The sequence below is a fragment of the Helicoverpa armigera genome, chromosome 5 (assembly GCF_030705265.1).
Source record: "Helicoverpa armigera isolate CAAS_96S chromosome 5, ASM3070526v1, whole genome shotgun sequence".
In the NCBI taxonomy this organism is placed as follows: domain Eukaryota; kingdom Metazoa; phylum Arthropoda; class Insecta; order Lepidoptera; family Noctuidae; genus Helicoverpa; species Helicoverpa armigera.
This window is the reverse complement of record NC_087124.1, coordinates 3998432-4013037: the sequence shown is the minus strand read 5'-3', so window position 1 is coordinate 4013037 and position 14606 is coordinate 3998432. Positions and strand designations below refer to the sequence as shown.

General features: G+C 34.9%; 2 protein-coding genes across 2 annotated transcripts in view; both read left to right on the top strand.

The window, feature by feature from the left end:
* The first annotated feature begins 6977 nt into the window (after positions 1 to 6977).
* LOC110379029 (uncharacterized) lies at positions 6978 to 13889 on the top strand. The gene is made up of 5 exons (XM_049842036.2): positions 6978 to 7132; positions 10376 to 10616; positions 11316 to 11455; positions 12436 to 12579; positions 13061 to 13889. Exons 1-5 carry the CDS (start codon positions 7075 to 7077, stop codon positions 13225 to 13227), a joined length of 750 nt encoding a protein of 249 aa, XP_049697993.2. The 5' UTR covers positions 6978 to 7074; the 3' UTR covers positions 13228 to 13889.
* The window catches only part of LOC126054939 (small ribosomal subunit protein uS14m), a 180005-nt gene continuing 179281 nt past the window's right edge, over positions 13883 to 14606 (top strand). Inside the window, exon 1 of the mRNA XM_064034610.1 lies at positions 13883 to 13898. The gene's annotated coding sequence lies outside the window, so the exon portion shown is untranslated. The remainder of the gene's footprint in view (positions 13899 to 14606) is intronic.

Here is a 14606-nt window from a genome sequence, read left to right as displayed (position 1 = left end):
CATAAATACAATTCGAAATGCTGTACTTAATGAATGGCCATCATAATCATCATTAGATATGTGTTAGTAATCATGAAACTGTTAGTTTAGTTCTTAACTTTATTGTAGCAATAAATTGTGGGGTACCAAACCTATGTACATAAGTCAACTAAATATAAACCTTTCGCGTTTGTAATAGGATTCAGTTTTAAATGAAGAGTGCAAAATTAACACTGGTATACGACTATAGGTATTGTCAATAATTTCGTCTAGACATTTAATTACTTAACCTTACTTAATGAAGGCTTAGGTTGCTCAATTTATTCCGAACTGCTAATCAAAACACTCTGATTGTAAATAAATATTTTGAAATATAAGTAAATGACTATTAAGCAAAGATTCAATTACCTACGTGCTTTCAGAAAATAAAATTGGCGAAAGAACGGCTACACAATTAACTGCCGAATTAAGTAAAATATGTAATAACCTATTTCACACTACCTTTTTTCGCGGTTTCATCCGCGTTCCATGGGAACTGCTGTCCGTACAAGGAATTTGGTCAGTGGTTCTTTCAGTAGTTCCGGTTAATATTAATTAATTGAAAGATAATTGTCTTATGTGTCACGAATTCTGCAATCTAAATATATTTTATACTCATACAAATAAAAACAAAATCTGAGTAGGTACGTGGAATCACCGGCGAAATACATAAATTTCATAACGCGTGTCCAAACATTGCGCAGGTCAACTCTGTTCAATGAACATGTCCGTTTTGTAAGAGGAAAATATTATATTATGACTTTTGTTTACATTATGGTTACGTTTACTCTAGTTTCAAAAAGTAACGGCTACCGAAATGGCGGACGGATCTGTGAGAACTTTGAGTTTAAATAATATTAATCTTTATGACGTGTTTGTAAAGCATAGTTAATTTTTAACATTTTTTCCTCTAATCGGTTGGTGTCTTTATGATGATTCAAAGACCAAAAATGAAAAAAAAAATAACGCTCATAGGTAATAGGTATGTAGATCTAAAAACAAAAAAGGTACGTACTAACTTAACATTTAATGTTTTTCCTTTTGCAGAAACGAAAACTTTCCTCGAACATACAACGTGTAGAGAATTCCAAAAAACATTAAAATTCAATCTTCCTTACTTACTAATTTTCATTGGAAACCTGTAATTTTCCTGCAAACATTTGACATAGACAACAACTGGTTTCACCATACCATAATTTGAAGAATACAGAGGTCGCTAGTTCCTGATAACGAAACGGTCAAGTCTTTTAATATCTTTCGTAATTGATGCACAGAAAGGAGGATGCATGCGCTTGCGACAACCGGATTTGTTTTGGTGTTAAGAATATCATTGTGAACTACGTGACCTTTGAAATGGCAACACTACGTAAAGACTTGATTAGGTATTTAGTTGATGGGTTCTAAGATGTTATAGGGAAAATATTGTCTACCTAATTTTGAGGACTTCTAAGTAGGCTGTGTTATAGAAAAAATTTGTAACCTAAATTGGAGGAAAAGTCGAAGAGTGTGTCATGGGCAAGTATAGTATACAGGTATTAGGATTTGGATACCTATTATTATAAATATGTAGAATAAGCAGGATAAGATTTCTTATTCTGTCTGAGCGTATTCGCCTGAAATAAATGACGAAGAGGAAAATTACACCGAAATTAATAGGCATCTTTTTGCTCTTCGACTATAAAATGTCGTACCTATTCTTATTCTTTATTGCACACTTAACAATACATACAAAGCAAAAACAAACCGTTCTGTAGGACACAAGCGCGCTGTTAAGAACTCGGTGAGCTCAGGTTCTTACCACCCTGCCTCTGGGTAATCTGTGCTCTGGGCTACCGGATTCTTCGAAAGAGTAACTGCGGCTCTCCCTGAGCTGCACCTACAACGGGAGAGGTGATTTGATGATTAAAAAAGCGCAACGAACTTACGCATTTTCTTGTAAAAATAACTAAGTAAAACTTGTAAGAACCCGTGTCGGATATTGCAGCACTTGAGCACGTTTTACCAGTACTTGCTTCCCAATCTGTTTACGGTGAGATAACTGTTAACCGTTGTGTAAGAGTAATTGACCACAGCGGTCACAATTTATGCAATAGATCGCGGAACTGACTACCGATAGTGTTACGATTGATCGTAGTGTTACAGGATTTACTATGAATGAGACTGATGATGTTTTTTTGAATGTTGTCAATCCGTGAGACTGAATTGAAGCTAAAGTTCAAAGCAGTTTCGCGGTTGAACAACTTGTTTATCAAAAAATAACTTCTTCTCGCGTTTGTCTGGGTTTATAAGTTCTGTGGAAAGAGAGGAAGAACAATGCAATAAGCACCAACCTACCAAATAATACCTACATAATTCAAACGTAAATGCCTACCTATAAGTATCACTATTTCATTTCACAATAGAAAATAATACGAAATCTCTTCGCCACAAAACCCTGAACTTAAAGCGTCAACTATAGATACATTGCTGGTACTTAATATCACACTAATATTATAAGTAGGTAAGCTATTTTCCCATTTATGATGAGTTAAAGCAAGTTAGGATTGGAATGACTAAATTGATGAGTTGACGTCAATCTGTCAATCAAGTTTTCGGAAAAACACAAATAAAATCGTTTCTGTGTAGATTCAAAACAGTCATTTAGTCATAGTTCATTTGTATTCAGGCAGCAGCTAATTCTAATAATATGATGTTAGTAAGTTTAAAAAAAGCGGTAAGTTTTACCTATAGGTGTCTGTTTATCGTGAATTCATAAAACTATCCTTACTTCCTCAAAAATGCGAAATAACTGTGTGCCGCTTTCGTGTCAGAACCACTAGACCGAATTAAATGTTTGGTACATAGATAGTCTAGAGCCTGGAAAAGAACAAAGGCTATTTTCCCCAGGTGTGGGAAGAAGTTACATAGAGAAACAACAAATAAATAGAACAAATCGCTTCAATGTGCATGTTCCCGTAAGTTGTTCTCGATTATCCATACGATTCACGCCACGATCGGATGCGGGCTCATAATAATACAAAGCCTACCTCGATTAAGTATTCCTCATAATTACTATGCGTATAAGGCTTCTAACCATGCGACAGTAAATTAAAACATACATGTAAACATAACCATTTGCGTTCACATCATATCCGCAGCTAAACTAATTAGTAGTTAGGTGATGCTTGCATAAGGGAAGCCTCTTCTTCCTAGTTTTAATAGGCTGAATACCTTAGCTCAGCCATTGTTAATGGTAGCTTACGTTATAGTCCAGTAATGTCACGATGCTCCTTGGAACCTCTATGGTGAGATAAAAAAAATGTGATGTTCGAAATTTGAAAATTTTGGAGCAGCCATTTTTGCTGGCAGTTTACATTATGGTCCAGTAATGTCACGATGGTTTTGGAACTTCTATGGTGAGATAAAAAAAATATTTTCAAATTCATTTATATTGGGTTTGCTTACGTATGTTAGGTATTTCTAAAGTTTCTGAATCTTCGGAAGAGTCTTCGGAATTTTCTTTAATGAATTAATTCCCACGTTAAAAATGGTGAGTTGTTGTCAATTCGTTGTTATTCTTAAAAAGTCAACGTTTTACGAACTAATGTTCTGTTGCCTACTTTTAAGAAAATATAACATCTGTTGTATCTGGCGCAGTTTCTTATATAATTTTTACAATGGCATGTCTTTAACTGCCAAGATATAACAGATTCGGTATGTTACATATGTCTATAGCGTGATTATCCGCTACAAAATAATTATGAGCAAAGTCACGGTTAAATCTAGTAATTATGTTGGAAAGCAGATCTTTATATTTCCGCTAGTTATGTATGTTAGGATATCATGTCAGATTTTATCACATGTTTAATTGATGTTATGTGGTACATAATAATATATACCTAGATGACTGTCTTATTACGTAGGTACATTATGTCTTAACTTCTAGCTTCTGCCAATGCAACAGTGAGAATTATTACATACGCACATAAACAGCCTGGATAAAAAGGCTTTTTCAAAAATAGCCTGACACTGAAATAATTTTTCAAATCGCCCCAGTACTTTCTGAGATCAGAGCATTTAAGCAAACCTACAAACTCTTAGCCTTTTATATGAGTATAGACAAACCCTCTTGTTTATTTTGTTTATAAAATGTATCAAAACCACTGCAACAAGTAATAAGTACAGCAAAAGGAACATAAAGTTTTCATGTTCGATAATTACTTTGTTTACACTATGTCTACGTTCACACTGCAGACTAAACAGTCGAGTCGGCCAACTTTTGGCCCGGTGGTGGAAAAAATGATTTTGTAGAAAATCGTGAATCCATCTTTTTAGAAAATCAAGAATTCAATCAAAGCTTTTAGTTGGTTTGATATCAGACAAATAATTTAACTAATCGTTGCAACGTGTGTAGGTACTTCCATACATCTTCGTACTGATTTACGAAGCCATATCAAATCGGCCGACTAAAAGTTTGTAGTGTACCCGTACTTAAGATAGACTTGTAGCGATTATCTCGTTCAACAGCTCTGATAACTGACCTAACCTAACCAGACCTGAATCCAGGCCAACGACTAACATTAAAAACCTTAGTTTTCCTCAAATGAGATTTAACTGCATGATATAACATAAACGTGTTAACTAACTGACTAATAGAAAAGTGGTTAAGTTGGTAGCCATGACAGTATGGTAATATGAGACGATTAGGTACAAATTAAAGACTGAGTAAATAAATATACCAGACCAGTGAGCAAAAAGCTGGCCTATACTTCGGCCAAAGAATATGCATTGCCATCCAGCGTGGCAATGCAGCCAGCCTTTTGGGCACGATCCCAGCTGACAGCGATGCGGATGAATATTTTGATATATAGTTTTAATTTTTCCCCCCTTTTTATTTTTGTAAATATAAGTGTAAATTAGGTTTAAATATTAAATTACCAGCCTTAATTGTTATGCAGATCATGTGGCGGTTATATTTGTAAAAAGTATCCGTGAATCTTCACCAAACTTGCAAAGAAACCCAGTTAACAAAAATACCCGGTTCCTATACTTAATCATGAAACGATTTGTTTTGCTAAGTTACAAAGCGTCAACAAAGGAATTGGTTTTTTGTCCATGGAGACCAGTCTTAGTTTAAAAACTTTTTGGGTAGATAGATAGATAGATAGATAGATATACTCTTTATTATGTACACCAATTTTTAAAAAAACAAAAACAACAACAAAACACACAGATTTAAAAGTCGGTGACACAATGGGCGGTCTTATCGCTAAAAGCGATCTCTTACAGACAACCTTTGGATGGATTGAGAATAAAAAAGAAATAACTGTATTGCAGGTAGTTTTTGGTGTACTATGTATAATATTAATACCTAAAAATAGACAAATAAAAAATAAATAAATACATATACATATAATAAATATATATTTATAAAATAGCACAAATATGTATATATATAATATATATTGAAAGTTGCCAATAAACTTAGTGATACCTACTCCGCAACAATATGGTATTTTACTGGATTATAAATTGGAAAGGTAGTGCTTTTTCACCAGGTTCTTGAAGATTGCTAGAGATTGAGCCTGCCTTATTGTCACGGGCAATGCATTCCACAACCGCACAGCTTGAACGGTAAAAGATTTATCAAAGAAGTTAGTGGAATGCAATGGCATCTCTAGCCTCAAATTCTCAGATGACCTTAGACATTTTGCATGTGTGTCATTAAGGAACTTAAAACGTTCTTTTAGATAGGACGGGTAGTTCCTATTATAAGAATTTTCAGGCCGTTAAATGCTTAGATAAGTACAAATATTTTATGAACATCGAACGTTAAAAATTTCGCAGCTCAGTTGCATCTTTTGTTGATATTACGCATGAAGGTTACGCATGAAGGTTACCTGTTTATGAGATTTAATTTAATCTTTTCAAGCAACAATTCTTTTTTCATGCAGTCAAGGTCAATAAACCGGGTGTACCAGGTTTTCCTCGCATGTGGAAAGTTACGATTACGAATATTTACACTTTATCGAGATGACCATTAAAAAATGCATTAATTAATACCATTAATGTAGGAATGATGACTTTAATAATTACTTAGCCCGCATTTTAGTCTACGTGAATTTTCGGCAAAAAAAATTAAAGGTTTGTGTAAATTGATGGAAATCTCTTTAATGGTATGGAAATTTTGAAACCCACGAAGATAAACTTAACCTTCATTCTAAACATAGACTTTGTTTGATGAAGTTAATTTAAATAATAAAGTGACTTTAGTGAAATATCCATTCAGATAACGTATTCCAAATTGCAATATTTATAAGAAAATATGAATAAAGTTACGAAATTGATTAATTTACGATCCTATTCGTTAATCCAAGTTGAAACTATAATTTATAGGGATACGTGTAAATATAGGTACACTGCTAACCTGCAAGGAGAAATCTCATCATCTATTACATAGGAAATTGAAAAAGATTATGACAGCGAAAATAGCGTTATTTAAAAATCTGGGATGATAGCTTCAACCATAATTTAGGTACCAAAGAACCACGAAATTGCTTGAACTGTCTCCTCCGGCATGGACAATTTGCCTAATTCTATAAATCATTTCTAGGCAGTAGCTACCATGGTAATAATTCAGTAGGTATTGAAGCAATTTTCAGTCGTCAAAACAAAGCGTTTTTCTTTCGAGACGTCATAGATTTTATCTCCTTTCGCGGGCAAAATATCTTATTTTTTTAACTTTAATTTTAATTTGGCTTTTGTCTTTATAAACAAGTAAGTTTTAATTAGATTTTTGAATAAAATCTCAATAACAAAACTGAGCACGTATTTTCGTAAATGAATGACAGGAAAATTTCAATTCATTCTGACGTCTTATCATTTGTTTTTGAATGATTCCTCAATAAAAAAGTTCAGCCCGTATTTTCCCATTAGGCAAGCTTCAGACTTCGGGGCGGCGTTCGCGCCACTACAAATATGAGTTATTTCGGCGCTGGCGCACATTCGCGAGCCACTTGCCGTTGCAACCTCACCAATAACTGCACCCTGTACTGTCAGTTACCGGACAAAGACAAAATGAAAGTGCTGTACATTTTTTTGTTCTGTGTTGTCTGTGCTCAAGCTAAAGTGACGCGTAAGTGTTCTATTTTTAAATTTGGCGGGAATTGGACTAAGTTATTTAATTAATATAAGTTATTACTTAGATTTAATTTTAAGTGATAGTGTAGTCAAGAACTAAGTGATTTTTTAACTGAAGATTTATATGGATGCCCGAAAAAAATTGATATTAATTTTGACAAATTCGTGAATAGTTTATTGAGTAACATAGATCTTTCAATGAAGTATAAGTTATAATCGTTAACCTAATGAGTGCGTTAGTTTCGTGATTGTAACTGTTGTTATCTTAGTAAGCCTTTCACATGTGATACTGTAACATTGCCGGTTTCATTAATAATTGGAGCAGCATTTGTATTTATACGGCTTATTATGTAAGAAGAATAATGAGTAGATGTATCATAACATTTATGAATGGTTAGTTGTATCTTAAAATTTAAGAATAGAAAACAAAAAGTAAGTTTAAGTAAAATGTTGAATGAAGTTGTTTCATAATTCGTACTTAAAGTATTATAGATTAGCTAGAGTAATCACAAACGATCACTAGTCCTTTCCCGCGTTACCAAAGGCTTTCTCAAGCACGTCCAGACGTGACCGTAAACATTTCTCATCGTACTGCTGAAAAATCGTGAAAAAAAAAACAAAGTCAAATTCATTTATTGAAATAAGACTGGACAGCATCCTCTCCAGCATCCAGTATTATTTCTGGGAGGAAGAAATGGTGATGAATAAACTTCCGAGCAACACAGCTGTCAACTAATACATTAAAATGAAAAAAAAAAACAAAATAACCTTTACATAAAAGGAAGTGGAGATTATCTTAAAATAGTCAACAAAAATAAAAGTTAGTCCTTGCAAAACAAGTAAAATGATTGTTTGTATAAAGATTCGATTAGATACTCTTTCGAGTTTTAAGCATTCAATCACTATTTCGAGTCTTATATCCGTACAAGATTGTTTTGCTCTATTTATCAGCTTCGAGCCAAAGATTGCATTGTCGTTGTTACAACACTGTTTGTGAAAACTAGATTATATCAACAATAATCTATAGTACAATAGTTTGGTTTACAAGACTTGCAATCAATTGCTAGATGAAGACCGCGGTTTCACTTGCAGTTGCATTCTTAGCTAAAAATTTCACATATTTTGCATAAAATCACCTTGTAAAGATAGAACTATCCTCCTTTTTATCCTTCTGTATTGGTTTAGTCCAAAGACCATACTTTATGGTTCAGTCGATTAATAAGGTTGTGTTACTAAATAATCGTACAGTTCTTTAATTTCATAACAGTGACAAGGATATTTATTTGGTAAACTTTTAGTGACAGCTACGTTATTTATTTACTTACCGGTATTTAAATGTCAAGCGGCCTAAAAACGTTGCGTATCTTTGTGTTAAGATATAGGCCCATGCGTATGCTAATTAATTTCGAAATGCATAATAATCTTATAGATTGCTTCAATGTCACTCATTGGTAGGACATAAATTCTAGGTTCTATGGAAATTCTGAAAATAGGTTCTATGGAAATTAGAAAAAAACCTATCGATATGTTCTTTGGGAAAGACTGCTGGAATTTCTAGATAATAAAAGTTTATGACTAGTTGCTTGAATTACTTAAATATATTGAAAGATAGCACAAATATGTACAAACATAAAAATTGTAGTTAGCCTTGCATTTCGCACGAATCTTTAACAGTTACGTCAATCCGTAAAAAGAAAAAGAAGATTGACAATAACAAAACACTCGAGTCAACTTCAATAATCTTTTATTAAGTTTATTTTCAGTAGGTTGAAAATATTACATTTAGTCAATTATGTTGAAATCCCGAGGGAGCGAATCTGTGATTACATAATCACTATTGGGAGCAAAAATCTGAAATAGAGCAGCTTAAGCTACATATTACATTTAAAAAATAAAAATTGTATTTAACGGGATAATAGATTTTTCTTTTCATGTAATAATTGAGGAGGTCAGAAAGGTTCCTAGATTGGAAGTTGAACCCAACATAGGGAAAAGGCCGGGCAATTAATAAGCCAGATTTAGATAGTTGGATCCTATTTTTTACAGATTTCGCCATTGTGTAGACAGATATAGGAATTAAATAGTTCAGGAATTCGATGCAAGAATAGTCGTCAAAACATGCAGGGAAAACCGCGGAAAATAACTAGTTAAAGACTATAAATATATGATACGTTTCGATATCAAGGATAACGTACAAGTGGGCCAGTAACGTATATCAATAGTTACGTGCTAAGACATGTAAAGTATGTATTTAAGGCGTTGTACATAATGTGTTGTAAACCAGACGTTATTGTCAGTGGTAATGCTTATATGGTAATATATTTATTGCTTATATTGTTAATAGAATTTAAAGTACCTACCTATGTTTTGGTAGACCACACGTGGCTAGTTGTACTTTGACTGAAAGTCATTTTGGTTTTTTCCTTCACCAAGTATGTGGGACTAGGTACATACATAGTATTGCTATTCTATTTTTAGCTCATTTTATTCTTTTTGATATAAGAAATAAAATAATGCCTTTGGTTCTGGTTGGTCTCGTAACCTGTTTGGTTGGTCTTGTCTATTAAGCCGAGCCTATCTTCATCAAATTTTACCGTAAGAGTTATTTCAGTGTCATATAGATTGTCTATCAGCTGTTTAGGTGTGTGGCTTGACTTTGAGGAGTTCGTAGTAACAGATACAAGGATCGATCATAAAATTAACCAATGCTTGTAATTTTCAACATGCAAGTACCATTTGGCTTATCGATATGAATTCATGCGTATAATCGCATGTATGAAACGGGCTTTACGCAAAGGAAATGCATCTAGCCCAAGGCTGAATCCGTTCACTTTGGCCCTTATTAAGTTTTGGGCAAACCTTACGATTAAATATTTGTCGCGAAGTCCGATGACAGGATATCACGGTCGGATGCGTTTGGAAATTACGTGGTTCTACAATTGCTAATGTTACGTTGCTACTTGCTATTTTCTTAATTCTGTTTTTCCGTTGCTAAGCCGGTATTATCTTATTTTGAAACGATTTTCCTCTTGAAGGACTGTTGAGTCATGCAGCTATTTCGGCTATTTAAAAATCAACTCGCATTGGCTTAGTAGCTCCTTAAACTATTTTTGGAATAGTGTAAACAATGATTTGCTATAAAACTATGCAACTCCATACAGGAGCTCGACCGCTAAGTAAATACACACATTAATTGCAATAACCTTTTAAATTAAATCTCACTTTTCTTACTCCACAGCGGACTACTTCCCATCATGCAAAAGGAGCGACCCTCAGATAGAGAAGTGCGTCCTGAACGGGCTAGAAGCCATGAGGCCGCACCTCAAGGAAGGGATACCTGAGGTGAACATCCCCGCACTGGATCCCTTCACCGTGCCCACGCTGAAGCTCGACAGAACAGCCCCCAATCTGAGGATAAAGGCTACTGTGAAGCAGGCGAAGGCTTACGGTGGAAGCGACTTCAAGATTGAAAAGCTGAAGTAAGTATGATTTTTATGGTACGGTACCTAAATCGTAAAACGGAGCCTCACTTTGTTATCAGGATGTGTCTCATGAACCGTAATAGCTAGACAGTTGGAATTTTCTCCTATCAGTTAGGCGGTTGTCTGAGATAACATAGCAATAAATACAAAAAAGTGTCGCAAAAAACGCAAGTCCAACTCGCACTTGGCCGAGTTTTGTGCTTTTTCATCCAGTCTTTCTGTAAAGGGGAAACGTACTGCAACTTATACCGGTTGCAAAATAATATCATTACGCATGGCTGCTAAATGCTGTAATACTACTTTTACGTATGAGATAACATGTCTAGTTGGCTTAAGTACGGAAGCGATTTGAGTTTAAATTATTGGTTAAGTGGATAATGTTACAGGATTGTAAACATGGTCTTTGAAATTCCGTACATTATTATCGTCAAGCTTTTAATAACCCACTGTAGGGCAGATGCCACTTCTCCTATCATACTGTGAAAGAATCTTTTCATACTTTCGAAGCATCAACTTCTTCCCTTCTTAAAATGAGAGCTTCAAGGATGTACTCGTAGTGAGTGAGTCTACTGGCCTACTGCCCCTAAAGAATTTCAAAGTTCTATCATCAAAGGCCATGTATCTACCTATTTTATGCTGCATCATAACCAATTTGCAAATTCTACCAAACTAATGACCTCCTTCTTCACCTTCCAGACTGAACCTGAACAACAAATATGCTGGCGAGATGAAGATCACGCTACCCAAGCTGATGGTGGTGGCCAACTATGACGTGCGCGGCTCCCGCCTCCTCGCTCTCGACATCAACGGCAAGGGACGCATCCGAGGAAACTTCAGTAAGTGGCCCTTGGTTACAAGTAACCCGAGTTTACGCTCTACGGTGTAGGATTTTAGAAACTTAAGCGTACATATATGAGAGTTCAAAATCTTTGTAGAACTAAGATGTTTTGACGAGTTATAAGTGTCGACTTTGGTAAGACCAATAGTACTGTTAATTTGGCTAAAACATGGTGTTTCCATTAAATTGAGGGATTGGTCTTTTAAACAATGACGACTATGTAATTAATTGTAGTGACACAGCAAGTGTTTAAGAAGTCAAGTGAGAGAGGTCTGACGAAAATCAGAGATGCAACAAATAGCTAATGCAATTACGAATATGATGACTGTGCAGAAAATCTTATAAGTTATTGAATATTATCACATCTCTATCTACCTTTTAGAAACGAATTAACATTTTAAATCTTACTGTTATGTACTGAAGATATATTTTTTTGCATTTCTATCCTCTTTATTGGATTTCAGTTATGATTAATATTATTTGAGCTGTAATTTGCGTAAATAGGCTACAACATTGCCTATTTACGCAAATAAATAAATAACGCAGTGTTGTAACTAGGCTTTGTATTAGTCACTAGCAGACCTAGGCATCAACATTGCCAACTGCCTCGATACATTATTTAAGTGTTGCACAAACACTGACGAAACAATTGGTAGTAGAAATGTTCCAATGGAATTCAAATGAGAGATTAGGATCCATGGAAGATATATAAGATATATCCATGGAGATACATTATGTGACAGAAACTACTGAAACGCTACGGTATAAATTTTGTAGCTACTGCTAAACCAATTTATTTAAGCTGTGCCTTATAGGCTTATATATTGTTTCTTGACTATAAAATGTACCACCACCTGTACGACATATAGAATATTGAGTATTGAAATGATTTAAATCCGAATTGTGCGGATAAATCGTATTCTTATCTCCTAAAAGCACATATCCTCATACTGACATAGCAATATTTTTCCATTACAGCTGGCATCACAGTGGTTGCGAAGGGCTTCGCTAAACCCATCAACAAGGAGAACGTGGAGTACCTGCAGGTGGACAAGCTGGTCTCCAAGGTCAGGATCAACCACGCACAGATCGCCATCGATGAGACTGAGAGACCTGTTGCCGGTAAATATTAATTGTTCATATGCTATAAAATATTATAACTTCATCGTCGCTTTGATGATTTAATCTAAGGGATCTATATTGTCTTTTATTTTACAACGCTAAAGAGTAGGTTTCTTAGCTTGAACGAGCTAATTTAATCTTAGGAACTAATAGACCGATTGGGGACAGTGGACCTGCTGTCCTTATTGGACAAATTATTTCAAATATTACAATGATAGGTTAGTCTATTTATTTATATAATTTATTGATTATGGCCTACTTTTTATCCGTGATGTATGGATTAGTTTTTATATGACGGGGTTAGTTTATTTACACATCATGAAACATTTGACCTAGTCATACAAACGTCCACTACTGGAGAAAGACCTCCCGCAAGCTGGCAAGATTTGCCCAAAATCACCGCACTGCCCTGTATCCAATTATAAACACTAAATATTTCTGTACTGTGCAACATCAAAATAATCTTCATTCTTCTCCACAGCTGCATCAGCAGCCTCATTCTTCAACGCCAGCCCCAACGTGGTCCTGGACATCTTGAACCCCCTCATCGAGGAGACGACAGCCGCCGTCATCAAGGCGTTCGTCAACAAGGTGCTGGGCAGCATACCTATATCGGAGGTGTTGACTGATGATGCACCGGCGGCTTAGGAGATAAGTCTGTAGTGTAGGATTATGTATGTAGCGAGATCTAGGATGTAGTGATTGAATTGTGAAGGGTTGTGTTAAAAGTATTATGAATTTGTTAATGTATTTTTTTTATACGGACTCACTAGACTAGAGGTGTACCCAACTTGGTACTATTCACTAGACTAAGTGTATATTCTATCTTATTTTTTATTATTTCATGTACCTTTCTTTATGCTTTAGCAAGTTGTAACTCAAACAAGCAAGTTATGCAACCCTTCTCACATAATATTAAGTTAGTTAAGTAACTGTAGGTAGAATATTTATTGATTACAAATATATATTGTCAACTTGTCAAGGACCAGTTGGTAAATAGTTGTGAGACCATGACGTTAATAATTAATGTTAAAATAGATCTAGTTTGAACATTTTTGTGCAATATTTTTTGCTGTTGTTGAGCGGTAGCCATCTTGGATTTGGCAATTAAAGGACTGGAGATGAATTGACAATGAAATTTTGATCACAATTAATATAATTTTGGTATGAAAACCAGTAAATTATGATGTGGCAAAGTGGTAAATGAAACTAGTACCTAGTTGATAAATTGGTTAACCAGTCTCGTACCTGCTTGATTTGATCAAGGCTGTCAATTAAGTTAAGTTTGTAAATAAAACAAAAGAAAAACGTGGAAATAATGCCTTTTATTTTGTCTTGAACATACCTAACATGTCAACATTGAATTTATGTTAAGGCCTTTCGAATTAAGCTATGTTACAAAGATAATAATAGATAGTTTATACCCAGTTGACCCAATCATAGTGTGGAAAAATCTTGTCAAATAAAGATTAGATAAAAAAAGCTACACAAAAAACAGAGATCATGCATCTACGGTGAACTCGTTTTCCAAAGATCTTAACTAGTAAGTATAAGAAATGAATAGAGGATGAAACAAACACGTAAATATATAAAAAATAAAAGAAAATGTGAATGCAAGCAACGTCACAGAACCTACCTAGTCTATATCTATATGTTACCGGCCGAACCCGATTTTAGGACAAACCAGTTTTGCCTAGGCTCAACTAGTTCTTCCTATACGCGTTAGGATTAACTAGTATAGCCTAGTCTAAACTAATTTGTCCTAAGCCCGATAGGACGGACCAGTTTAGGCTAGGCAAAACTAGTTGATCCTGATATAAGTACGCACACTCTAGGATAAACTGGTATGGCATAGTCTAAACAATAAACAAATGTAGCGAGGTCGGAAAGTAACTGAACAAACATGTCAGGACATGTTCATGCGGGAATGCTCCGAACGTCCCACGCCGCTCGCTCCCCGTTCGTCATTTGTCGCATGGTTTTAAACGCATTTAGCGTCTAGTTGCTAGCCGTGCATAACGTACACG